General features: G+C 39.2%; 2 protein-coding genes across 16 annotated transcripts in view; one reads left to right on the top strand and one right to left on the bottom strand.

Moving 5' to 3' along the window:
• LOC127438849 (uncharacterized) overlaps positions 1–25,061 on the bottom strand; it is a 687,566-nt gene that overhangs the window by 233,869 nt on the left and 428,636 nt on the right. The gene's annotated exons all lie outside the window — the stretch shown is intronic.
• Positions 1–25,061, top strand: part of LOC127438810 (receptor-type tyrosine-protein phosphatase S-like) — a 264,336-nt gene that overhangs the window by 127,234 nt on the left and 112,041 nt on the right. For all 15 annotated transcript variants that reach the window (XM_051694665.1, XM_051694666.1, XM_051694668.1 and 12 more), the window contains 2 exons: positions 6,066–6,211; positions 12,076–12,217. In XM_051694665.1, coding sequence (XP_051550625.1) covers positions 6,066–6,211; positions 12,076–12,217 — 288 coding nt within the window. The remainder of the gene's footprint in view (positions 1–6,065; positions 6,212–12,075; positions 12,218–25,061) is intronic.

Genomic DNA, 25,061 nt, shown 5'->3' with positions numbered 1-25,061 from the left:
AGTTGTGTATGACACCAAAATGTTCCTTTTCACCCTTCATATACACCCCAATAAGCGGTTGAAAGTGGCTGTTTCAGAACAAGATAGGTGATGCTCTCTCCCATCTCCTAAAATGGTGCTGATGGGCTACCATTTTGAACCCACATTTTTTCTAATTCTCTGCATAATGGAACTCTTTTTATAAGCCCCGAAAGGTTTTTACCGTTGATTATGGTGTTAGTCATCTAACCGCGTCTGTCACCCCAAGCCACCCATTATAGGAGCTCGAGAAATTCTCACCAAATGGAAGCGGCAGGGATGTGTTATCGGAAGTGTTTTGGATTGCAGGTCTTGCAGCACTCATAAAAGAGAGAGCACATAAACTATCAGAAAAGAGATAATGCATGTGGCCCATCCAAAAAGAAAGAATGTTTACCATATAGTCTCATTAAAGTGACCCAGTCCAGCCAATGAACTTTTAAACCTAGTATCTGTTTTTACCTTCACAAATGTACAAAAATTCAGTTTCAGAAGTACATAAACTCTTGAACACTCTGGTGAATGCAATGGTAAGGTGAGGTTAGTCGGCATGTATTGGAGGAATCATGGAATAGGTCCTCATGCACATTTAATCAGCCTTACCAGTGCAAACAGTCCACCTTACACCTGTCTGTAATGAACTAATATTGAATAATAATAGTATATTATAAAATAGATAGTTACGACTCCAACTTCCAAAATGTATAGTTTCTGTGCAATAATTTGGATGCAATATTTGGTTTGGTTGCAGACCGATTCAGCGCAAAAAAAAAAGCTCTGGCATATAAACGTAACTCTCAGCGAGTGGAAAGGTTAATTGTGCGAGTGATCGTCTTTGTCTTCTGAAGTACCACGGCCGATCAAAGCGTATCTATTACACTCAGGAGCTCAAGTCAAAATATACTGTCTGAAAATCCATAACGGACTGCATCACAAGCTGTCTACTCTCCTGTAGTAGCTACTGCAATGCATTAGGCCCTTAATCATGGCCAATTTGCTGATACTCTGCCAGGGAGAGTATATGGCCTCAGGCTAAGTTCGCTATGCTAGGTGTTATAGGGTGCTAGTCAAAACATCACTATCATTTGAATCTGTCCATTTTCATATCTTAAAGGGATTGTTCACCCAAAAATGGTAAAACATTTACAAATTTTTCTCTCTTTTTTTTTACTCATCATACATCTTTCAGACTTACTGAAGGAATCATACTGTGAAATTGACCCAATTCATGCTATGAAACCTGTAAATCATATCTAAATTTTGTAAGGAAAATGCATGCAGTGCAAAGGATGAATGCTGACATTGTAGGTGTATAGGAAACATATATTCTCTTTAGATGTCTCTTTGGTTTCCCATTCGAGTCAGAGACATCAAAAAATCTGCAGTTTGTTTTGTATGTTCATTTGTCATTACATACTGTAGATTTCTTTCATATTTCAGGTGGTGTGTAAAAGACTGAACATGTTACACTGACTATGCTTAAAGGAATATTCCGAGTTCAATACAAGTTAGGCTCAATCGACAGCATTTGTCATAATGTAGATTACCACAAAAATGAATTTTGACTCATCCCAGGGGGGGCCTGGGTAGCTCAGTGGTAAAGACGCTGGCTACCACCCCTGGAGTTCACCAGCTCAATAGTTCAAATCCCAGGGCGTGCTGAGTGACTCCAACCAGGTCTCCTAAGCAACCAAATTGGCCCGGTTGCTAGGGAGGGTAAAGTCACAATGGGTAACCTCCTCGTGATCGCCATAATGTGGTTTGTTCTCAGTGGGGTGCATGGTGAGTTGAGCATGGTTGCCACAGTGGATGGCATGAAGCCTCCACATGCGCTATGTCTCCATGGCAACACACTCAACAAGCCACGTGATAAGATGTACAGATTGACAGTCTCAGACGCAGAGGCAACTGGGATTCGTCCTCCACCACCCAGACTGAGGCAAATCACTACACAACCACGTGGACTTAAAAGCACATTGGGAATTGGGCATTCCAAATTGGGGAGAAAAATTTTGACTCATCCCTCCTTTTCTTTAAAAAATAAAATAAAAATCGAGGTTACAGTGAGACACTTCCAATGAAAGTGAATAGGGGCCAATTTTTGAACATTGAAGTACACACTTTTTCAAAAGAATAGACACAAGACATATAGAAATGTGTGTTAACGTGATTTTAGTGTGATAAATTTACTTACCAAACATTTCTGTGTAAAGTTATAGCCAATTTTACAACTTTGTTCATCGTGTCATGATGATGTAATGTCAAACCCTAAAACGACTGTAAAAATTACGATTTGAACAACTTTAAAGCTCAAATAATACATGAGTTTTAACAAGAATTAATGTAAGTGCTTTTATAGAATTATAAACTTCACTTTTCTGCATTTAAACCCTCCAATAATTGTCTACAATTACTTCCATTATAACGGATTTCCTTCATGAGGGTAAGGTCATGAATGGTTTAAGCAAAAAAACAATCTACTCATATAGATTTTGTCTAATATGGCGTTGCATGGAAACACTTTCACCTGTGTTCTTATGGGCTTATCCACAATGTCCGCAAGTGCTGTGTGACTCCCAATTTTGACATCAAAAAGAGAGAGTAATGCAATTATTTCAAATCTTATGTGCATATGTGTTTTTTTTTTTGTGTGTGTGTTTGTCAGGCGTTGTCAGCATGTCGGTGTGCATGTAAACACATTTAATATTGTTCAATTCTTATGCCGCAATGCAAAAACTCTTAATGGTCCTTAAAATAGGTTTAATTATTTAAGAAAAATCTAACTTCTTATTTCTTATTCTTGTTTTCTTTTGAGGTTAAATAGGACCTTAAACAGGTTTTAGCACGTATATGGGGTCGCTTGTGACGTAATTAGCCAGCAATGCTACCATAAAATACCCATATCTCCAATGTTCGCCTTCCAAAACGAGTACATACTCTCTGAAACCCTCACGGGTGCGGTTCCACCACGCTTACGGATCAAAGAATGACGTTAGATGGATTTTTTTATGACTCAATTATGACTCATACCACCTGAAGGGGTAAACCTGTGCAACCATGTGCTCGGTGAATATGTGTTCTAAAAGTTTTCTTAACTTCTAAATAAAAAAAAGAAAACCGTGGGCTCTATCCTTTCGACTCTCCTGACCTTACCTGGAGATTCAAGTGGGGCTGCTTGCATGCCTGCCCACAGGCGGTTAATAATTAATTTGTAGTGCTTGCTTGGCCGTTTGATCATCTCCTTATATCTGCAGCTTTCTGGATTTTAGCATGTTCCCCCAGAGAGTATCTTCTCATGTCTTGTTGTGCCAAGCTTGACCTATTGCCCCATGGAGGAAAAAAAGCAATAAGAGCAGAGGCGAGTTGAGGTAGACGGCATGATCATTTGGTGAGCCGAGAACAAACAGTGCTGTTTGAGAGGAACATTTGACATTTTTATTTTCTAAAAGTAGCATATTTTAAAGGTCAAAAACCCACAGGGCTTTCATTCTTCTGTGGAACACAAAATATCATAAACGTAAATCATAATTTTCAGTTTGGGTGAGCTATCCCTTTGAGGGAATGGGACACTCCACAAGTGGAATCACTTGGACACGATGGTTTTTTCCTGATGCAAACGAATGATTTATCGGTGGCCGACTGTCAGCCCCAATCATCTCCTAGATATCATTAGCTTACATCTAGGGATGTAACGGTTTCAAGGTTTCACAATATACCTTGGTTTTAAAACGGACGGTTATCATACCGTTGAAATCTTCTCATTGACGATACTGCGTGAATATACAGATATGTTTCAGAACTTTTCTAAAATCCATATCAGTTTCATTAAGACAGAATCGACGACATTTATACAGCATCAAATAAACTTGCCGAGATAAAATACATTTTTAAATTGCGCCTTCCTCATGTTACATTCTAGTCACTCAATTTTAAAGGTGACATGCAGGTGTCGGGAGCGCAGCGTATCACGAGCACATCAGAAGTGCAGCATGCATCATACAGACATGTCCGATCCTGAACCTTTATTTCAGCTGCCAAAGCTGTTGAAGTCCGCTGTCTGGGATTACTTTGGGTATGTTAAAGACCCACGAGGCACTATCAGTGTTGATGGTTACCTAGTCTGCAAAGATTGTCGTAAAAAGGATCAACACAGATGGGAAACACTTCAAACCTTAAGCACCATCTCCATGAGCACCATCCCACAGAATCTGCAGAGATGAATATGGAAATACAGTATATGATAATAAATTATAGCCCCTGTTTCATAAAAACACCAGATTCAATGTAGTTTTACTTGATTTGTAATGACTAGGTGGGCTAAAGTTATGTTTATGCTCTCTGTCACATTCACAAATGCAGCAAACGGATCTAAGCACTCGTTAAACATTACAATGTGCCAACTGTTTATTCATTTGCCTAAGTGAGCACAGAAGTAGGCCAACAATGTGTTTGATACTACTGATAATACTGTATGTTTTATTTGTAAAACATAGTACTAAAAAGGGTTTACAAAGTGCATGGCTTTTGGTGTGCAGGAAATTGACATTGACAATATGCATGCTGGAAATTGACTGTGAAACTGTGGCAGAAAATAGACAGTATTGGAGAAAATGCCAGTAAATAAACTGCAAATGAATCATATATTTTCACTAGGTATTGTTTAGAATTAAACTAAATTGGGGACCTGGGTAGCTCAGCGAGTATTGACGCTAACTACCACCCCTGGAGTCGCGAGTTCGAATCCAGGGCGTGCTGAGTGACTCCAACCAGGTCTCCTAAGCAACCAAATTGTCCCGGTTGCTAGGGAGAGTAGAGTCACATGGGGTAACCTCCTCGTGGTCGCTAATGTGGTTCACTCTCGGTGGGGCGCGTGGTGAGTTGAAGCCGCCACATGCGCTATGTCTCCGCAGTAATGCGCTCAACAAGCCACGTGATAAAATGCACGGATTGACGGTCTCAGACGTGGAGGCAACTGAGTTTCGAGTCACTACGCCACCATGAGGACTTAGAGTGCATTGGGAATTGGGTATGCCAAATTGGGGAGAAAAGGGGAGAAAATCAATAATAAAAAAAAAAGAATTAAGCTAAATCACAAATGCAACAAATTACTGATTTCATAAATGCATTTCTGAAGTGTTAACCTGGGCAGTAATCAATACAAATGATTACAAGTTCAAGAATTGGTTATAACTGAAATATTTCTCTGTGTGTTTATCAGACATGTTTCATAACCAAATATTAAACTGCAAATAATATTATCAACGCACCTCAATACCATGATACCGTAATACCATGGTAATTTTTGTGACGGTTATCGTACCGTGAAAATGTAATACCGTTACACCCCTACTTACATCCTCTGAGGATTATGAAAGATGAGCGTAGGGTTTTGGATGTTTTCAGTGACGAGGCGCTTTCAAATCAAGACAGAATCACTCTAGTAGTTTATTATTCATTGCCCGATAAATTATTCATGGTGGCGTCGACGTGCCAGTGTGCACATTGTCTGTGGTGTAATTACCGCCTTGTTGATGCATAGGCACTTCCTGTCCGTTTGTGCAAGGCATTTCAGAGCGTTGGCGCTTGGTGGTCCTGGTTTCTCGATTATGTGTCTCTCACTGTCTTTATTTCTCTCTGAATGGGATCCCATTATCCAAATGAAGAATTCTCTAGCCCACTCCGATTCTAGTCCCCTCTTTCGCTATTTTATGGCCGAGTGCACTACAAGTAACTGTTTAAATTGCATGTATGTGGGTGGGCGTTCAATCACCCGGTAATTTAATTTCATTAATTTGCTGTTACAACGGCCTTGTGACGAATTTGGTTAGCTTCACTTTACCTGCACTGACTGTGGCTCGGAATAGCATATCACCATGCTACTCTTACTATATCTGCAGTGTATTGTGTGTATACTGTGCACAGTATGCACATTTTCAGGATGCAAAGAATGTATGACATACTACTTTTGCAAAAATGTGCTAAATTACTTTCTGTTTCCATGATAATAGCAATGCTTATAGTTCTTTGCTTGTTTTTGTCTTTTGTAGCTCCGCCCAGGTTTACAAAAGTACCCGTGGACATGATTGGTGTCTCTGGTGGTGTTGTGTCGTTCGTATGCCAAGCCACAGGTGACCCCAAACCAAGAGTAACCTGGAACAAGAAAGGAAAGAGGGTCAACTCGCAACGCATCGAGGTGAGACTTGGCATTCTAGCACTAAGCACAAAGTTATGTATAAATGGGAAACCTTGTTCTAGGAAGCTCTCAAAAGATTTGGATTTGGAGTCAGGGTTAGGTTAGGGTTATGCATGTCACTTGTAAATCAAGAGAAACTAGTCGCAGAACATGGGCTACCATCTAGAAGTGACTCAAATTTGAGCAGCAAAAACATTGGTTAAAATAGTTAATGCATTATGTATCATGAACTTATAATGATCAATATTTTATTCAAGCATTTATTCATCTTGGTTATTGTTAATTAATGAAAATGCAATTGTTAATTTTTTTTTTTTTGTGTCTTAGCTCATAATGCATTATTGAATATTAATTGTAAAGTGTTACTAATTTATGTTCTTAAAACGTTTTCCAAATGTTACATTTTTGTTGTAGGAACGTTAAAATGTTTTGTAATTGTGAAAACGTACCAGAAACTCAATTTGCCCATTTCTAGCATTAGCATTATCACTCTAGAAATAGAAAAAGAAAGTAGCGCTAAAAAATGTTTCTCCTAACATTGTGGAACTTTTATGGAATATTAATGACATCATAAGGAATTTCCATTAACGTTATTTTTTTATTTTTTATTTTTTTTATTTTTTTCACCCAATTTGGAATGGCCAATTCCCAATGCGCTTTTAAGTCCTTGTGGTCGTGTAGTGATTTGCCTCAATCTGGGTGGCGGAGGACGAATCCCAGTTGCCTCCACGTCTGAGACCGCCAACCCGTGCATCTTATCACGTAGCTTGTTGAGCGTGTTGCCACGGAGACATAGCGTGTGTGGAGGCTTCACGCAACCCACCGCGGCATCCACGCTCAACTCACCACGTGCCCCACCGAGAATGAACCACATTATAGCGACCATGAGGAGGTTACCACATGTGACTCTACCCTCCCTAGCAACTGGGCCAGTTTGGTTGCTTAGGAGACCTGGTTGGAGTCACTCAGCACGCCCTGGGATTTGAACTAGCGAACTCCAGGGGTGGTAGCCAGCGTCTTTTACCACCTGAGCTACCCATTAATGTTATCTTGACAATGTGTGTTCATTACCTGCACATAATGCTAGCCAAAGTTGTTGAAACGTTCCATCTTAGGTATGAATTAATCATTTATTTTACAGAATTATTCAATCTCGGTTAAGGTAAATTTACAACAGTACTATTGTTCATTGTTAGTTTGTGTTAGTTATAACAAATGAATGAATAAATGTTCACATATTAAACTTTTAAAGTTCTCGTTTTATTGGAAAATGTAGACATCAACACAGGGTTCGTACAAGGTGCTTGAATTTGGCTTTTTCAAATTTAAGTCCTGGAAAACCCTTGAAAATAGAGGTGCTTAAAAAGTGCTTGAATTATAGAAAATCGTTAAATACATTGCTTAAATCATTTAATAAATTAAGGACACGCCTCATACACGTGAGTCTCAGCAATCAGCGGTGAGTTTAACAACACTTTCAGCCGTCATCAGTTGTCCAGACTGGAGCATGTGCTTAAGCATTTCTGGCGATAGTTTAGTTACACGGCTTTACTAAATATGGATCACACCGTTTAGGTGAGCATTGTGGCGGATTAAACAAGTATGAATCCTTGCAACTATCAGTTTTAATTACAAATTACTCTCCAGAGTGAAAAAATGAGATGAGATGTAAAACGCTGAATTGAATGCAGATCAATGGAGGATTCAGTTCTGTGAGTCCTCTAGAGCCTCTTTGTGTGAAGACAGCTTTGTGTCTCACAACAGGATATTTCTGACAACATTTGTGTCAATATCAAAATATTCTGACAAACATGTCCCTTGACATTTTTTAGTCATGAAAAAGCTTTCAAATAGCCAAAAAAATTTAATAATAATAATAATAATTAAAAGTATAATTCTATAACTTAACTTTTAACCTTTTTTTAGTAAAAATATCTGGTACACCACTTCTATGACATGTAAAGTTATTTATGTGTTAATTTTGTACTTATTGTTTAATAAAAGCATTAGTGCAAGCCGAACAAGTGTGCAAAAAAGCAAAACGAAATTATTATTAATAATTTAAATAATTTAAAAAAGAATGTTTGTCCCTTGATTTCATGGCATTTGGTGTTACCCATGTTAAAACCTTGTTTTTATGTTTTAACATTTAAAAAAAAAAAAAGTTGTGGGAAATCATTTTTAAGGTCAGAGTTCAGAGGCTGCTTAAATATGCATATAGTGATTTTTTTCCAGCATGTGAAAAAGTTATTAATTCACATTTTAACTAATATTTCCACATACAAAATGTTGGTGTTGTACCCCATTGAACCCTCAAAATGTGGTGTTGTACCCCATTGAATCCTCAAAATGTGGTGTTGTAACCCACTGAACCCTCAAAATGTGGTGTTGTACCCCACTGAACCCTCAAAATGTGGTGTTGTAACCCACTGAACCCTCAAAATGTGGTGTTGTAACCCACTGAACCCTCAAAATGTGGTGTTGTACCCCACTGAACCCTCAAAATGTGGTGTTGTAACCCACTGAACCCTCAAAATGTGGTGTTGTACCCCATTTAACCCTCAAAAGGTGGTGTTGTAACCCACTGAACCCTCAAAATGTGGTGTTGTACCCCACTGAACCCTCAAAATGTGGTGTTGTAACCCACTGAACCCTCAAAATGTTGTGTTGTACCCCACTGAACCTTCAAAATGTGGTGTTGTACCCCATTGAACCATCAGAATGTGGTGTTTTAACCCACTGAACCATCAAAATGTGGTGTTGTACCCCATTGAACCCTCAAAATGTGGTGTTGTACCCCACTGAACCCTCAAAATGTGGTGTTGTAACCCATTGAACTCTCAAAATGTGGTGTCGTACCCCATTGAACCCTCAAAATATAGTGTTGTAACCCAATGAACCCTCAAAATGTGGTGTTGTACTCCATTGAACCCTCAAAATGTGGTGTTGTAACCCACTGAACCCTCAAAATGTGGTGTTGTAACCCACTGAACCCTCAAAATGTGGTGTTGTACCCCATTGAACCCTCAAAATGTGGTGTTGTACCCCATTTAACCCTCAAAATGTGGTGTTGTACCCCATTGAACCATCAGAATGTGGTGTTGTACCCCATTGAACCCTCAAAATGTGGTGTTTTAACCCACTGAACCATCAAAATGTGGTGTTGTACCCCACTGAACCCTCAGAATGTGGTGTTGTACCCCACTGAACCCTCAAAATGTGGTGTTTTAACCCACTGAACCATCAAAATGTGGTGTTGTACCCCATTTAACCCTCAAAATGTGGTGTTGTACCCCATTGAACCCTCAGAATGTGGTGTTTTAACCCACTGAACCATCAAAATGTGGTGTTGTACCCCATTGAACCCTCAAAATGTGGTGTTGTACCCCACTGAACCCTCAAAATGTGGTGTTGTACCCCATTGAACCCTCAAAATGTGGTGTTGTACCCCACTGAACCCTCAAAATGTGGTGTTGTAACCCACTAAACCCTCAAAATGTGGTGTTGTACCCCATTTAACCCTCAAAATGTGGTGTTGTACCCCATTGAACCATCAGAATGTGGTGTTGTACCCCATTGAACCCTCAAAATGTGGTGTTTTAACCCACTGAACCATCAAAATGTGGTGTTGTACCCCACTGAACCCTCAGAATGTGGTGTTGTACCCCACTGAACCCTCAAAATGTGGTGTTTTAACCCACTGAACCATCAAAATGTGGTGTTGTACCCCATTTAACCCTCAAAATGTGGTGTTGTACCCCATTGAACCCTCAGAATGTGGTGTTTTAACCCACTGAACCATCAAAATGTGGTGTTGTACCCCACTGAACCCTCAAAATGTGGTGTTGTACCCCACTGAACCCTCAAAATGTGGTGTTGTACCCCATTGAACCCTCAAAATGTGGTGTTGTACCCCACTGAACCCTCAAAATGTGGTGTTGTAACCCACTAAACCCTCAAAATGTGGTGTTGTACCCCATTTAACCCTCAAAATGTGGTGTTGTAACTCATTTAACCCTCATAATTTGGTGTTGTACACCATTTAACCCTCAATATGTGGTGTTGTAACCCATTTAACCCTCATTAGTGTTAATTTGCTTCGTTTGTGAAACAAAATTAAATAATCAAAGAAAGAACAACAGCCAAGTTGTCCTTTATGAATAAAAATAATGTCAGCATGTTACAAAATGTTTACCCTCAGTGTTTATGGACAAAAACTGAACTGAATGGAAAATTTCAATATTTTGTAAGTTGGAAAGTCAAAATGTTTTGAGAATGTCCCATTTGCAGTTTGGGTCAGTTCTTCACATAAATCTGTTGTGTGACTTTAGAAAACATGGAACACGTCACATGAGTCATATGGACTACTGTTTACAGACCCAGTTATTCACTATTGTTGGAAAGCAAAGCACGTTTTAAGGAAGCACCCTACAAGTGCACATCAATTTCATCATGAGTGAACCAAGAATTGTTACTGAGAAAATGTAGTTAAAGATGCACATTGAGATATGTTGTACTTGTAATAAGTGGTGTTTTATAAAAAATGTATTAACTGAATAAAATATTTCTATTTAAATTAACAAATAAAGAATTTGTTTTAACGATATACCGAGCATAGTCGTTGAAAACAAAAACAAATGTGCTTGAAAAGTCCTTGAAAGTCCTTGAATTTAACTTTGAAGCATCTGTATGAACCCTGTTAACATTATCGAACTTTAATAAATGCAATAAAATAACATGTAGAGTAGTCTTCTGGAACTGCTAATTGGTTAGCTCTCTAATGTTTACTTAGCATTGTATAGCTTCTGTTGATTTTCCGCGTCCGTTCCGAGTCAATCTGTGTCTTATTTACCTTGCTTATTTGCCGTGTTCTTTTGTCATAATACAGCTGGCAGCTGTACACTCTTCATTGATGCCTAGTGTGTCTTAATTAAAACTAGCTCTGCATTAACCACACTGTCAAACATTAAAAAAAACACGGTAAACTTCCCTCAAAATCAAATCAACACAACAGTGCGGGTTAGCACTTTGCCTTTTCTCTTTTTCGACGGTGAGAACCCAAGAGTACGTGCAACTCGGGCTCAAATTAGCAGCTTCCTTGCATTTAAAAGTCATTTTGTAAGGGGTTTGATTTAATTAATTTCCCCCGAAGGCTTCGCTTTGATTTTGATCCACACACAGTTAGGACAGTGTGCCGTCACAAACGCTGCCTCTCATTATTGTAGCCTTAAAAACTTGTAAAGGAAAAAAAAAGTTTTGCCACTGACTCACAAAGAGCATTGTCATTTCCCTATTGATTTGCATGACTGTTTTCGCTACAGTGACATCAAATGCAAAAGCACAGCAGGAACCTAATTAACTCTCTTTCATAATTTGAGCTCACAGCATCATCTAGATATTACTAGAGTTTTTGGAGAAAGCAGACAGTTTTTTTTTTTTTTCTTGAAGCCTTAAGGAATAGTTCACCCAAAAAAAAAAAAATTATGTAATTTACTCACTCTCATATTGTTCCAAACCTTTATTAATTTCTTCCTTTTGTGGAACACAAAAAGTGAACTTTTGAAGAATATTTTTGGGTGAACTATTCCTTTAATTGTTGACATAAACATAAGTTACATGTCATCAGGCACAGACAGTTTCCCTTGAGCAACCAGGAATTGCTTTTGAGTACGTGGAATTTTCGTAATTCTCTCAAATTCATAAATGTACCCTTGCTGGGATTGAATTAAGGGTTAGGGTTAGTCCTACCCACTCTTTGTGTTTTGCAGGCCAGTTCTTTAACCACTAGGCAACCATTAATGACATTTACAATGAACCTTTACAGTGTTGTAATATACACACCCGCTCTTTTTTCTCAAATACAGACGATAGAATTTGACGAAGGTGCGGGAGCCGTTTTGAGGATCCAGCCTCTCCGAGCGCCGCGAGACGAGAACATCTACGAGTGTGTGGCGGAAAACAGCGAAGGCGAAATCAATGTCCAAGCTAAGCTGTCGATCATTAGAGGTAAGACACCGTGCTGCACAGTGACTTTATTTGAAATGTTTTTATTTTTTGATTATTTATATTTTATTTACAAATATCATGAATTGATTGCTGTGCATTCTATTCATTATGTGGAGTGTTGCATCAAAGCCGAATGCCTTCAGATGTATTTCTTTACTATTATTTTTTGGGGTTTTTAAACCTATATACAGTAAGCAGTTGTAGACTTGTGTAAACTGTTTAACTATCCTAAAATCGCCCATTCAAAGTACATTTTTCTTCCAATAAATTTCCATAAAAATTAAGTACCAAAATAATTTGCCCATTTTTACCCTGTTACTATAGTCTAGCCTAAAATTCAAAGTATACTCCATTTTTCTGTGTGGTGGTACATCTCGCGCAGATATGGTCATTGGCACAGTACACACATACTGTCCACGTGCAGCCTGGTTTTTCTAGACATGCAGACAGTGTCTTTGCATGTCCTCAAACTGTGGCAAACACATCCATATGGTATCGCAGTCAAAAGAGAGTACACTTGTAAAGGTTTAGTGCTCCACTGTGTACAAGATGGAACGCAGAAAAACAAAGGATACCCTAGCCTTTGAGCTTATAACTTATTTGTTCATTGTTGGCGAACATTCTAAAATGACATTCTTATTTGATGCTTCCAGTGTAGGCAAAGTCAGGTCAGCGTTGTGTAGAAACAACATTGTTCATGTTGAGTGTAAACATGATGCTAGCCTGCTTTGGGTTCAGTTATTTAGCAGGACAGATAAATGGAAACCATAATGAAAGATTAATTACACCGTAAGCCTTTAGCACAATCAGTTCTTTGTTGAAGTGTCACTGTATCTGAATGTAGACATAATTAGTGTCATATAAATGACAACGAAGCTAGAGTACTCTTTCATGTTATAGTATGAAGGTATCATGGAGATACCCTGCTTTCCCAGCTGTGCAAGTTTGTTTGCTGAAGACCAGCAGAGATTTGGATTGGAATGCAATTGGCTGTTGCAAAGTGATGAATTAGCACAAAATCTACAATTCCACAAAAGTTCAAGAGAACAGATATTTGCATATTTTGTTCAATAGTTATTTGAGGCAACATAGCTGTTAAAATTGCAACAAAGAGTGGAATTTTCTTTTTTACTTTTTTATACTAGAGACTTCATTGCAGCTCCCTAAAAGACCCTAGTTGTTTCAATATGGTAACCCTTGTTCTGGGAAGTCTTGAGAGATTCATATGCAGCATTCATACACTTTTTATTTGGAATCCCATTGCAAGCCTAGTCTTGGTTACAGCAAATACGAAACTCGCAAGAGTATCAGTGTCCTCCTGGTCATCCTGGAAATATCACTCAGTATTTCATTCAAAATGTCATCAGTTGTGTTTTTCAGGTTTGGAAAGTTGTGGAAATCAATAAAACCTTTATTTTTGTATACTCTGCTCTAAGATATTTTATCAGCTAGATAATGCTGTGGTGTAGAGTATAATAATCTAGCATAAATAAAGCATATCGTTCTTTTGAGTCAGCTCTACTCAATGAATCGGTCGAACAGATTTACAAATTGTTCTGAATGGTCTATGATTGCTTCAAATTAGGCAATGATTCAAATTGGTCTGAATGATTCATTCAGAATGGTCTGATCCTAATCCATTAATCACAAACAAGTAGAAAGGCCATTGAAATTCATCAGTCAAAATGTGTGGGAACCCTGGATAATAGCAGAACAAGGTTTACCATCTAGACACGACCCAACATCCTTCTCTGACCAGCGTTCTCTGGTTAAGTTGGAGCTTGACCCCACCACCCAATCGTAGTGTTGCAGTAGGTCTAAATCCATCCTGGCCAATAGTAGAACCTCTGCTTTCTTCAACACCAAGTTATTCATTTGTTCCATGCATGCTGAGGTCTAACCATCTGCCTTGTCTCTGGAGCCGGCAGCTTGCAGGCTTCTTCCTGGGCCCAAATCCAAGCCGAGGGTTTTTGTAGGCAGCCCAGGTTTGCATGAAAATCCAGGCTTTGGCAAGACCCATGTGGCTCAGAAGGAACCCAAGCGGTAGCACTTGGGAAGAAAAAAAAACAAAACAAAAAACGGTGGCTCCCCCATTGCCCGCTCATCCCCATCTGCTGTGGTCTTGTATTTACCAAGCCTTCTCAGAAGAGCAAGCCCCACATCTGAACACACGTCTACTGTGAATGCAAACTCCCATAGGACAATGCCTGGTCTCCTGGATTCAAGTGCCAACATCAATCAAAATCAATTAGAACATGTACCATCACAGACAGAATTTGTGTGTTTAAACATCCACAGTGGGAATGCCACTCTTATTTTTTTTTGCCCCTGCTAAAGGCTTTGCCATTAGCGGCGAACTTCAGAAGCTGATGACTTCATTAAGTTCTCCATCACCTTGCTGTCTTGCGGGCATGTCTGCCTGTCTGTGGCGGAGAAACACAGGAAGGCTTTGCTGTAAATCTGCCCATGCTCTTTCCAGGGGCTTAGGTTTGTTTTTAGCCGCCTTACGGCTGCCCACAAGAGCTGTGAGCTGAATGCTTAAGATGTGCCATCTGCTTTCCACCATGTCGCAGGGTCCTCTGAGAGTCCTTGGAGGAGTCTTGCAGAAACATGAGGCAAGACACCTGCACTTGTCACCGCCTCGGCTCTGCTAAACGCTGTGGCACTGCAGACGTCAATGGGATGGGAATCATGAGGAATTTAATGAGTCCCAATTCCTCTGAATAATTCTGGCGATTACAAATTAATTTGTTAATTTGTTACTGTTATCAAATTACTTATTTAGTTAAGAAGTAGGTTATGGAAAACGAAAGCAATTGCAATAAGTTCCTTAACAATTCCATTAACGATTATTTTAGTACTTTTGAGCTGTTTGGGGTCTAACACAATTACAAGGTAATTAATGATAGAATTACTTTTTTTGTCAAAATGTGTAATGCATTACATTTTAAAATCTTGTAATCAAATTACAGTTACTGTTCAATCTCAGTCACCATTGACTTTCAATGCATCTTTTTTTCTCCATGCAATAAAAAGAAAATGGTGACTATGGCTGTTAATCCCTAATATTCTGCCTAACATCTTTTGTGTTCCACTGAAGAATGAATGTCAAACATTGTCAAAAAACATGTTTTCACAACATGAGGGCTGGTACTTTTTCACATTTATTTATTCATTTATTTGAAATAGAGAACCAATTCTGAACAATTCAGTTCCCATCTCTTGACTTACCCTTTTTCTGTGTGCTTACTTCTCTTGTAATCACTGTTTTTTCCTCTTAATTCTGACCCTGGCTTTGAGCCCCTTCTTGGCAGTCTGGTATGCCACCAACCCGTAGCTTACACTTCAACAGCAACAGCAGCCCAGGTTTTGCCATCTGCTTGCTTGCTAGGTGTCAGACACATACACACTCATACTTCTTTACACGTAAAGGTGTATCTGGCCTTAGCTTGCTGCTGGTCATGCTGGGAGAGTAGTGTTGGATTCATGGTGTTGGCCAACACAAAGACCACACAGCTACAGGTTTGGCATTGTACAGTGCAATCCAAAAGTGTGAGACCACCTTCCTAAAATGTTAGCTCTGTTCCAAAACCTAGTGAGTTTGGCACACAGCTCTTTGTATCTCTCTTATCTTTTTGTCTGTTTCTTTCTCTCAGTTTCTCCTCTCTTACATTATCCTTCTCTTCTTGCCGTAGACAGAGTCCGATTCTTCCACGATATGTAGCTATAATTGACACACCCAATGAAAGAATAATGCTAAAGTTAAGGCGGAAGTTAGGTTACGGTATCCTTGTGTTACGTTTAAAAGGAATAGTTCACCCAAACTGGTATGACTTACTTTTTTCTATGGAACACAGCGATTTTGACAAAACAAGCAATTTTGAAAATTGTCTGAAGATGTTAGGCCTCAAAAAGGAAGCACAACCACCATACAATGGTCAATGAAGCCATACGGTAGGTTTGTGTGAGGGACAGACCCAAAAGTTTTTAAAAAGAAAGGAAGCCAAATGGCTTTGAAATGACATGAGGGAGAGTAAATAATCACAGATTTTTCATTTTTGAAAAATCCCTTGAAATTTCCTCTTGCTGTTCACCTCAGATGACCCATGGATTTGTTGTCTAAAGGTAGTCGTTCTACTATTAATATCAGCTAAACATAAAGTCCAGAAAATACTGCATACCGCTTGGGTAATGTTATGCCTGAGTGTGAAAATACAGATGAAACACCTCCAAACTGTTTCCCGGTCACTGTGCCCCATCTTCAAGGGCCAACAAATCCAGGGTGTCTCTTTCTCCTCATCTATTGATTCTTTTCTCTGCTTCACTTCGAATAATCTCTCTGTCTATGGTTGATCCTGGCTCTGTCAATATGAGCATGTAATTAGCAGTGGTCTGTGCTAACAGGGCACATAAAGTCTCAGATATACGACTAGTCTCAACAACACAGCAGATGTGCGGTAACTGACATTGTTCGCTAGATATTTTAGATATTCCATTGCCGTTTCCATAGTTGGCTGTGCTGCTAGTGTGTTTTGGGGCAGCTTTAGATCTCCAAATCCTACTTACTCCCTCAATCTTTTTGGTTAACGGGCAACTCAACCTGTTGGGGCTGGTTACAGTTCACCACACCCCAAATGAATTAATCATTGGCATAATTAGTGGTTATAAATGACTTGGCGGAAGCACCCTTTACTAGGTGATGGACCTAGAGTCGATTCCAATGGCAGTTTACCTCCAAAAAGGGTGTACGGGTTTAGAATAACATGTGGGTTAACTATCCTTACAGATAGGGCTGTAGGGGTATCTAAGACAAAAACAGTTGGGTTAGGGGTTAGGGTCAAGGTTAGGCTAAGTTGGGCAACATTGTACCAGAAGGTTCTGCGTTTACCTTTATAGCCCTTCGATTCTGTAAAAAAAAAAATAGAGACTACACTAACGAGAGGAAAAGGAGCTCCGAATGATAGGGAAAACTGAAAAAGAAATAAAGATCAGAAGCAAGGAAAAGGACAGAGAAATGACTATCTACAGGAAACAGGAATTGGATTAGAGCTGATCTGAGCTGGTGTTAACACGCACCCAGCTGTATTTGCCCAGTGTACGCCTCTCATAAACAAGGCAATTCCCGTCCTTGTATTCTCAGATGCTCCCCTATGCATAATGCATTTGTTTAGAAGCGTTAAGATCTGGCAAAATGTATGGACTCTGTCGCCATCATGTTTGCGCAATCCATTATTGCGGAGTCCCATTTTAAAATAGGAGACAGTCGTGTAGTATCTCATGTCTATTTATATTGGCTCCCTGCTTTGGTATTGTCTGCAGTCTCAATCCATGGGCTGAGGAGCCGTAAATGTTGCACTGTGTTCTTGCAAACAACTCCTGTTTACTGCCTCAGCTAATGATGACATTCCTTGCACTTCCTGTTTGTTACGAGGTGATAATTGACAGCCGTGTAAAAAAGGTTCTGTTATTGCAAGCTAGTGCGACATCAAACTTCACATTCGGCATTGTTTGATCCCTCAGATATATTGTCAATCTGGCAGGAAGCAACGTACAGTTCTTGTGATTATTTATCATTGCATTCTTCGCACTAGGTGTCTGGGGTCGCTTAAGGGAGCGCCTTAAGGAGTAAGAAATGGAAATGAGAGATGTCACTCATGGAATGACTTTCAAACAGATGTCACAAGGTTTGTTCCACTGGGGCTAGTTTGTATAGCGCCTAAAAGTCTGATTCTTGTCTTCAACTTGGCAGATCAAGAATAATCACTCTACTCCAACACTACTCTGGGTTTTCCATTTCCCAGTCTCAAGAAAATCATATTTAAGTAATTTACATACAGTTGTGAAAGTGATATGTTAGTATGATGATATGAATGTTCTGAATCTTTGAAAAGCCTGCTCATCTGGATAAGGAGAGTGACATATTAGCTACCTCTTGATTTTATTTCCAAATGTGCAAGAAACAATTCATCACATTTTCTTGACACATGCCTTTTCAAAATCCATTTCTCGCTCTAGGCAAAATCACGCAACTCTGCTCCTCACTCCACTTCCATTTTGCACTGCTCACTCTGTTCTGGAGAGATGGAATGAGGGAGCGAGGGGGAGTGAAGAAGCCAAACAGGAACTGTGAATTCTCACACAGCACACGCTCCATCTCTGAAAGGGGCGCTCAGAGGAAATTTGCAGAGACGAGTTTATGGTACTCCACTCCTTTGATCCTCTGAACCTGTAGAGCAGTAATCATGCCTGATTGGGTATGGGGAGCGGTCAGCCAGGATAAATGGCTCAAACTCTCCTCTCTGGAGGGCCTTGGCTCCCCAACATTTCCCCATTGATTCCTGTAATGCCTCTTCAAGAAGGGCGACTCTGCCCCTCTACTTCCCCCTCCTCCTCTTCCTCTTTTTCTTACTTTGCTTCCTCCTCTTTTTCTTTCTGTTCTTCTTGTCTTCTTCCTCTTCTTCCTCCTGTCTTTCTTTCTCTTCTTCATCCTCTTCCTCCTCCTCTTCAGCTTCTTTCTCTTCCTCTTTTACTTCCTCTTCTTCTTTTTCTTTATTTTCTTCCTCTTATTCTTCCTCCTCCTCTTTCTTTATCTTCTTCTTTTTTCTTATTTTTCTTCTCCCCTTTTTCTTCTTCCTCCTCTTCTTTTTTCTCTTCCTGATTCTCTCCCTCCTCATCATCATCTTTATTTTCTTCCTCTTTCTTCTTCTTCTTCCTCTTCCTCTTTTTCTGCTTTTTCTGCTACTTCCTCTTCCTCTATTTTTCTTCCTCTTCCTCCTCTCCTTTCTCTTTCTTCTTCCTCTTTCTCTTCTTCTCCTCCTCTTCTTCATCCTCCTATATTTCTTTCTTTTCTTCCTCCTCTTCCTCTTCAGCTTCTTTCTCTTCCTCCTTTTCTTCCTCTTCTTATTCTTTATCCTCTGCTTCTTCCTCGTCATTCTCCTCTTCTTTTTCATCTTCTTCCTCTTTCCTCTTGCTTATTTTTCTTCCTCCTCTTCTTTTTCTCTTCCTGATCATCCCCTTCATCCTCTTCTTCTTCCTCTTTCTCTTCTCCTTTCTCTTTCTTCTTCCTCTACTTCTTCCTCTTCCTCCGCTTCTTCATCCTTCTTTCTCTTTTTCTTCTTCCTCTTCTTCTGCTCTTTCTTTCTCTACCTCTTCCTCCTCCTCCTCCTTCTCTTCTTCCTTTTTCCTCTTCTTCTTCCACCTCTTCTTGCTCTTCCTCTTTTCTTCTTCTTCTGAGGCCAGAGGTGACAGCTCAAAGAGCTAAAATAGGAGATTGATAATGAGCTTCATTTGGGATTTGATTTGAGTGACAGAATGCATTCAGGTCCCTGGTTATGAATAAACAAGAGCAGGGCAAAGCAGAAAAAATTTTCCTTCCTCATGAATGAACATGAATGAACTTGACTGGCTGCTCCTGTATTTTCAAAATTTTTTCCCTTCCAGTCCTAAAATATAAGCTTCATTGGAGATGTCTCCTAAAGACTTTACATACATACAGAAGGTGTTTGGAGTGGGATCAGCAGTTATATGGCAATACAATATTATAACGATATCTGGGTCATGGTACAATAATATTGTGATTCATTAGTGTATTGTGATTCAGAACTTACTTTTTTCTCATTCATCTTCATTGGACTTTAGTGATTTGCGCAACAAGTGCCAAAATGCCGTCATCATAGAGTCATAGAAATAACAAAATATTGACCATTTCAGAATATTGAAATACTTTAAAATAAGGAACTCCATATAATTAAAGAACAGTCTTGTGGCCTTAAAGGTATCTTGCATGCAAAGTCATACAGCCCCAGACCTCTGCCTTGACTGGCATTCACGTTCTTAAGCAGCCTTGGCACTCGACCATGCAGAATGAGCGTCTGGTCCCAAGAGTTTGAGTGTTTTGCTGCCCCCTTTTATTCATTACAAACTTTGCGTCGAAAACTTGTATTTAGGAATCGGTGCTCAGTGGGTGCGTGAGCAAAGCTATTTTGAAGAATGGCCTGGCCAATCTTTTCCATATTTTGAAATTGAAGGGGACTATGGCTGTAGTGACAAAATAAAGCACCATTAAAGTATCATAAAAGTCACTTGTATGAATATTTTCAGTGTATAATGATTTGCATTTCGGTCTGCATTATGTGAATTCCGGCTCTCTGCCCAAGCCGCATTTGCAATTAACGACAATAATAACAATGGCTCTATTGTTTTTCCATTTACCCCAAAAAGCTTCCTTTTGGGCAATTTAGTCTCTGGGCATAGCTCAACCTGTAATTAGATGCGTAATTGTACTATGTTGAAAGCACACAGTATACAGTGTTTGTTATATTTCATTTGTGCAAAGCTTTTATAATTTCACACACTGTTGTTTGACCATCTGCTTGTATTGCAGGGAGTATTTACATCTGTTTTGCTGTGGTGCAGTGCTGTGGCTGATTTTTTGTTGTGTTTGTGGGCTAAACCGTTGTTTTATAAAGTATAATGTTGGTTTGCTTAGCAGAATGTGTTCTGATTCAATACAGTTCTAGATTTTAATAAACAGATCTACATATATGTATGCAGTTCTTTTAATCTATGCAAAGAAGTCCTGTTTTACTAATGAAGGTGATTGAAGCGGAAGACATCAGGATATGGGTCCAGCAATGGAAATGGCCCCATTGATATTGTGCTCTGCTTGTCTGAGCTTTTGTTGAGGCCTAATGGTCTCGCCTCATCTCCTGTAGCTCACCCTTCTCCCCCTTGGCCACTCTGGAATTAGTAAAGTGCAATAAGCATATAAATAAACCCAGGAACGCTATTCTCCTTCTCTCGGGCAGGTTTTTGGACTGCACTGTCTAGAGCAATTACCTGGCTGTTCTCAAGGCTGTGGACTTTATCCAAAGTAGAGGAGCCAGTGTACGATACAGTACTGTTAAAGGAATTATTTACCCAAAAATGAAAATTCTGCCATTATTTACTCATCCTTTCCAAACCGGCATTAGTTGCTTTTATCCATAGAACACACAAAAAAGTTGTTAGGCAGAATGTACAAGCCCTTTTTACTTTGAATGTGATTGGGGACTGGGGCTGCCAAGCTTCAAAAATGTCAAAAAGCTACATATAAGCACAATAAAAGTAGTCCATATGAATACAAGGATGGGAATTGCCTTGCTTATGAGAGGCGTACACTGGGCAAATACAGCTGGGTGCGTGTTAACACCAGCTCAGATCAGTCTTTTGGAGTCATATGATAGCTTTGTGTGAGGAACAGATTGAAATTGAAGATGTTAACTCTGCAAGCAATGTGACTGAATCTTTGAGTCAATGATTTAAACTCTAGAACCAGACTAAATGATTCATTCATAAAATGGATATATTCATTTATGAACTCACTGACTTGATGATCCAGTTGCAGCAGTTCTTGAGTTAACAGACTTACGACTTAAATTTCGATCTGTTCGTCACACAAAGCTTGGGATTGAAACATAACAGGGTTATTATAGTTTTAAATTTATCTTTTATTTTATCTTATTTAGAATATAGAACACAATGTATAGAAAGAATAAATACAAACTATCCCAAGTCTGAATGAAAGAGTCGCAAGTCACGGTGTGCAGCTAGGGCTTTATTTCTTTATATATTGGGCTCCCCCGTCATGTCAAACAGTGTGTCATCAGCATACACTCCTGCACAGGTGACAGCGACATGAGTAAACTAATCATGGACTGAACGCGGATAGAGTCAGGGCTTCAGGATGGAGAAAAAAATGATTAATATATGCCATAATAAAAAGCGTGAATTCTATTTCAACCTCTCCAGCTATACTATCAAAGCCCAGCTTCTGCAGATGGCACAGTGCCTATTGGTATGCGCCAAACGGTATGCCTGACGCTCAACACAGGATCAAGGGCACCGTCTCTGACCATCCAGATTTCCATTGGGGAAAAAGTTCTTAAAACCAGTCGACAGCTTGGGAATGCGGAATATAAGGCCTTGGTTGGAACGGTAAATCATACAGTATGTCCTTTAGGAATCCAGACAGTCCTGTTTGTTAAACTGCCCAAGTCTTCAAAAAAAGAACTGAAGCTTACAGGCCGGGGCTTGAACCTTGCATGGCTCTGACATTATCCAGTTTCAAAAGGAATGGTTCCCCCAAAAATGAAAATCCTGTAATTTACTCAACCGCATGTTGTTCCAAACACGTATGACTTTCCTTCTGATGTGGAACACAAAAGAAGATGTTAGACAGAATGTTCACTCTCAGGTGCCGTATACACGACAACGCTTTCAACGAAATACTGAAAACTATTTATGCGTTTTGGCTGTTCATTTACACAACAACGGCGTTTTGGCGCCTGAAAACGCAAACTTTTGAAAACGGGTTTCAAAGTGCAAGTTTTTGAAAACGATGCCGTTATCGTCTCCGTGAAAACATACAAAAATGCGAATTTGTGAAAACGATGACGTCATGCGCACGTGTATTACGTGTTCAGTCTATAGGCATGCGCACGAGTACTTCAAAGCAATGCGCGAGACATTCAAAACTATAATGGCGGACTACAGGACTGTGTTTGTGCTGCTCAAGATTTTGAGTTTAATGACGCTTCTCCAGCAAAGTAATTGTAGTAATAAAGCAACCTCATCGTCCGTCCAGACAAAATTGCTCGATGCTTTCGCCATCTTCATGGTTTGTATTCACCGCTCTGTGGAAGAATATTTATGTGCGCAGGCGCGTAGTGTTTCTTTACAAAGTGACATTGCCAACTACTGGCCTGGCATGCATAATACAGCGTTTTTAGTCGTTTTCGCAGATCCGTGTGAACGGGGAACATTTTGACAACGTTGTCGTCTGTACGCGAATCTTTTCAAAAACGCAAAGGAAAAACATTTCCATTTTTAGTACATCGTTGTCGTGTAAACGTACCCTCAGTCACCATTCACTTTCATTGCATTTTCTCTCCATACAATAAAAGTGAATGGTGACTGGGTCAATGACATTACGCTCATTATTTCAGGTTATCCAAAAATACATTCAAATGCAGTTGACACAAAACAATTACTTAAATAAACCTCTGCTATGATAAACAGGGTTTCACTTGTTGAGTTCAAAGACATTTTTATATTTTTTCTGGGGCTTAAAGTAAAAAAAAAAAGAATGTGTGATGTGGTGTAAGTGTCTGGAGAATCAAAGTCATTAAAAGCTGAAATTTTTGAAGAAATGTTGGCATAAGTAGTGCAGAATAATTTGTATTTTATATTTATATTATATATTTATTATATTATTATTATTTATTTATTTTTAATCATTTTATTTTTTTACTTTTATTATTATTTCTTAAAAAATAAGCAGTGAAATGATTAATGTTTAAACTTTTGTCCACCAAATCAAAGTCAAGGTACTCAAATTAGGTAGCCATTTTTTCATTTTTTGCAGTGTGACAAAAAAAAAAAAAACTTAAAACAAAGAAGACCGCTATAGACCCTCATAAAACATTTTAATATTTGGAATTTTTTTTTAGGTCATTTGGTGTAACCCTGATAAAATGTCTTGATATTCTTGATTTAAAAAATTGAATTATACTTGTATATTTGTATATTTGTATATTTGTTTTTTGCCTTGAAAAAAATGCTGCAATACACTCTCATGTATTCAGGGTGCAAGGAAACTATTTTAATACCATTTACGTGATGGTTACATCACATTATATTTTTAAAGTCATTAAATATGTTTTGTTTTTTTGTAGAGAATGCTATAAATGCTATAAAGAATTTGTGAGACCAACTTAAAGATTACATTTCTACGAACGACAAACACAGGGTTTTTTTTTTTTTTCTCCACTGACAACCTTATTTGTCTATGACCTGATGAAGGCTGTCATTTTGTGTCTTACAGAAGAAATAAAGTCATACAGGTTTGAAGCGTTATGAGCATGAGAAAAAAGATCATTTATATTTTTGGGTGAAATGTCCCTTTAATGCACAATATCAACAACTAAGGCGACGTGACATTCACAAGTGTTGCTTGGCTGCAGAATTTGGCCCTGAGCATGCACGGTTGCCGTAAACACAGCTACAGTATCTCTGACGGCGAGCACTTAACACGCAGGTTGTCACTGCCATTGAGTGCATCCGTCTCTGTCACAACGAAGGAGTTTCCCTGCCTGTCAACTGTTGCCCGTCAGCAACCAGAGCGTGAGTGGGAATGACAGTGGTGTTGCAGACAATGCTGATCTCTACTTGACTCGACAACAATCTTTCTGGTTTAATCACTGCGCACCTCCCATCCCCAAACTCCTCCTCCTCAGGTACACATAAGTCAGCATGACAAGAGCGTGACATGAACCACTGCACGCAGTCATCAGCCGAGACGTTTTGTGCACAAACATCGCTGCATGCCATTGCCTAATTGAACAGTGCCCGACCGAGCCTGTGTGCGTCGTGTGATAGTAGCTTTATCAAAGCCCAATAGGGGTACGCCGATGGGCAACATGACATCTGTACCTGTCTTCAGTGTCTCTGAAACCCAGCTGTGTTCTAGAAGAAAACAGAAACACAGTCTTTTTGATGGTTCGAGAGGAGCAGTGTAATTTTGTAGTTCTTAAAGAGTTAGTTTAGCCCAAAAATGATTTACTCACCCTTTCTCATTGTACCTCGTGACAGCTTGATTGTTAATTGAGCTGTTTTTGGAGCACAGGAAATGAAATTGACCATCTTTCAAATCCAAACAGCGGGGGCTGCAGATTAGTTAAATGTCATCTTAAAGGGATAGTGTACCCAAAAATGACAATTTTATCATTTACTTTTCCTCATTCCAAACCTGTATGGGTATCCCTTTAATTCTCGATATGAAGAACAGATATCTCTTCCCATCTCT

Source organism: Myxocyprinus asiaticus, chromosome 50 (genome assembly GCF_019703515.2).
Source record: "Myxocyprinus asiaticus isolate MX2 ecotype Aquarium Trade chromosome 50, UBuf_Myxa_2, whole genome shotgun sequence".
Lineage (NCBI taxonomy): Eukaryota > Metazoa > Chordata > Actinopteri > Cypriniformes > Catostomidae > Myxocyprinus > Myxocyprinus asiaticus.
Note: the sequence above shows the minus strand (reverse complement) of the source record. Positions and strands in the feature narration are given on the sequence as shown.